The following is a 718-nucleotide window of genomic DNA, read 5'->3' on the forward strand; positions in this document are numbered from 1 at the left end:
CCAATAAGTAAATTTTTCATGGTCGCGTTGAATAAAAAAATTGTTTAATTTTAATAGGGTATTAAATTTGTTTTCATCTTATATATATGGAAGAGATAAATTAAAATTTGGTCACCTTAAGGTGTTGGCATGAAGAGCGTGATGATTGGGGTCTTGATTTCTTCGATGCATTTGATGACTCCATCAAAGTGCTTGAAGATCTTTTTGTTTCTACCATCATGCCATTATTATTATTGGTGAAGTGTTGTGATGGCTATGCAACAAAAAATATGAAAATAATACCAAAATATTATTAATTAATCGAGAATGTAATAATTGAAAGTGTGGGTCTTTGATCTTTCAACGATAAAGAAAGAAAGACAGCATGAAGCCAAAAGAAAAAAGAAAAAAAAAATCTGATTAAAGATATATGTGTGTGTTTAAAGCTGAAGCTATAAGATACCTCTAATAATCTAGCAAAATTTAAAGTGAAGACTTTTAACTATTTCATGCTAAGCTAGTAATAATAACTTTTACAATAGTAAAGGATATAGGCTTTTCTTTTCTAAAAATATTCAAAAGTTTATATATTGACCAATTGTATTAATAAATAGCTAATTAATTAGTATATATTAGTCAAGTTCAATTCATCTCAAAATTTCTTTTTTTAGTTATATTTTTCTTCCCTATTCTCTAGTTCTTTTTTGTTCTTATTTTATACATACTAATAATTTTGATA

The 718-nt window shown here is 25.9% G+C and overlaps 1 protein-coding gene across 1 annotated transcript in view; it reads right to left on the bottom strand.

The window, feature by feature from the left end:
- Nucleotides 1-243, bottom strand: part of LOC107493079 (transcription factor bHLH110) — a 2,675-nt gene extending 2,432 nt beyond the window's left edge. Inside the window, exon 1 of the mRNA XM_016114155.3 lies at nucleotides 116-243. Coding sequence (XP_015969641.1) covers nucleotides 116-220 — 105 coding nt within the window. The 5' untranslated portion in view covers nucleotides 221-243. The remainder of the gene's footprint in view (nucleotides 1-115) is intronic.
- Nucleotides 244-718: the final 475 nt, after the last annotated feature.

Source organism: Arachis duranensis, chromosome 6, assembly GCF_000817695.3.
Source record: "Arachis duranensis cultivar V14167 chromosome 6, aradu.V14167.gnm2.J7QH, whole genome shotgun sequence".
NCBI lineage: Eukaryota > Viridiplantae > Streptophyta > Magnoliopsida > Fabales > Fabaceae > Arachis > Arachis duranensis.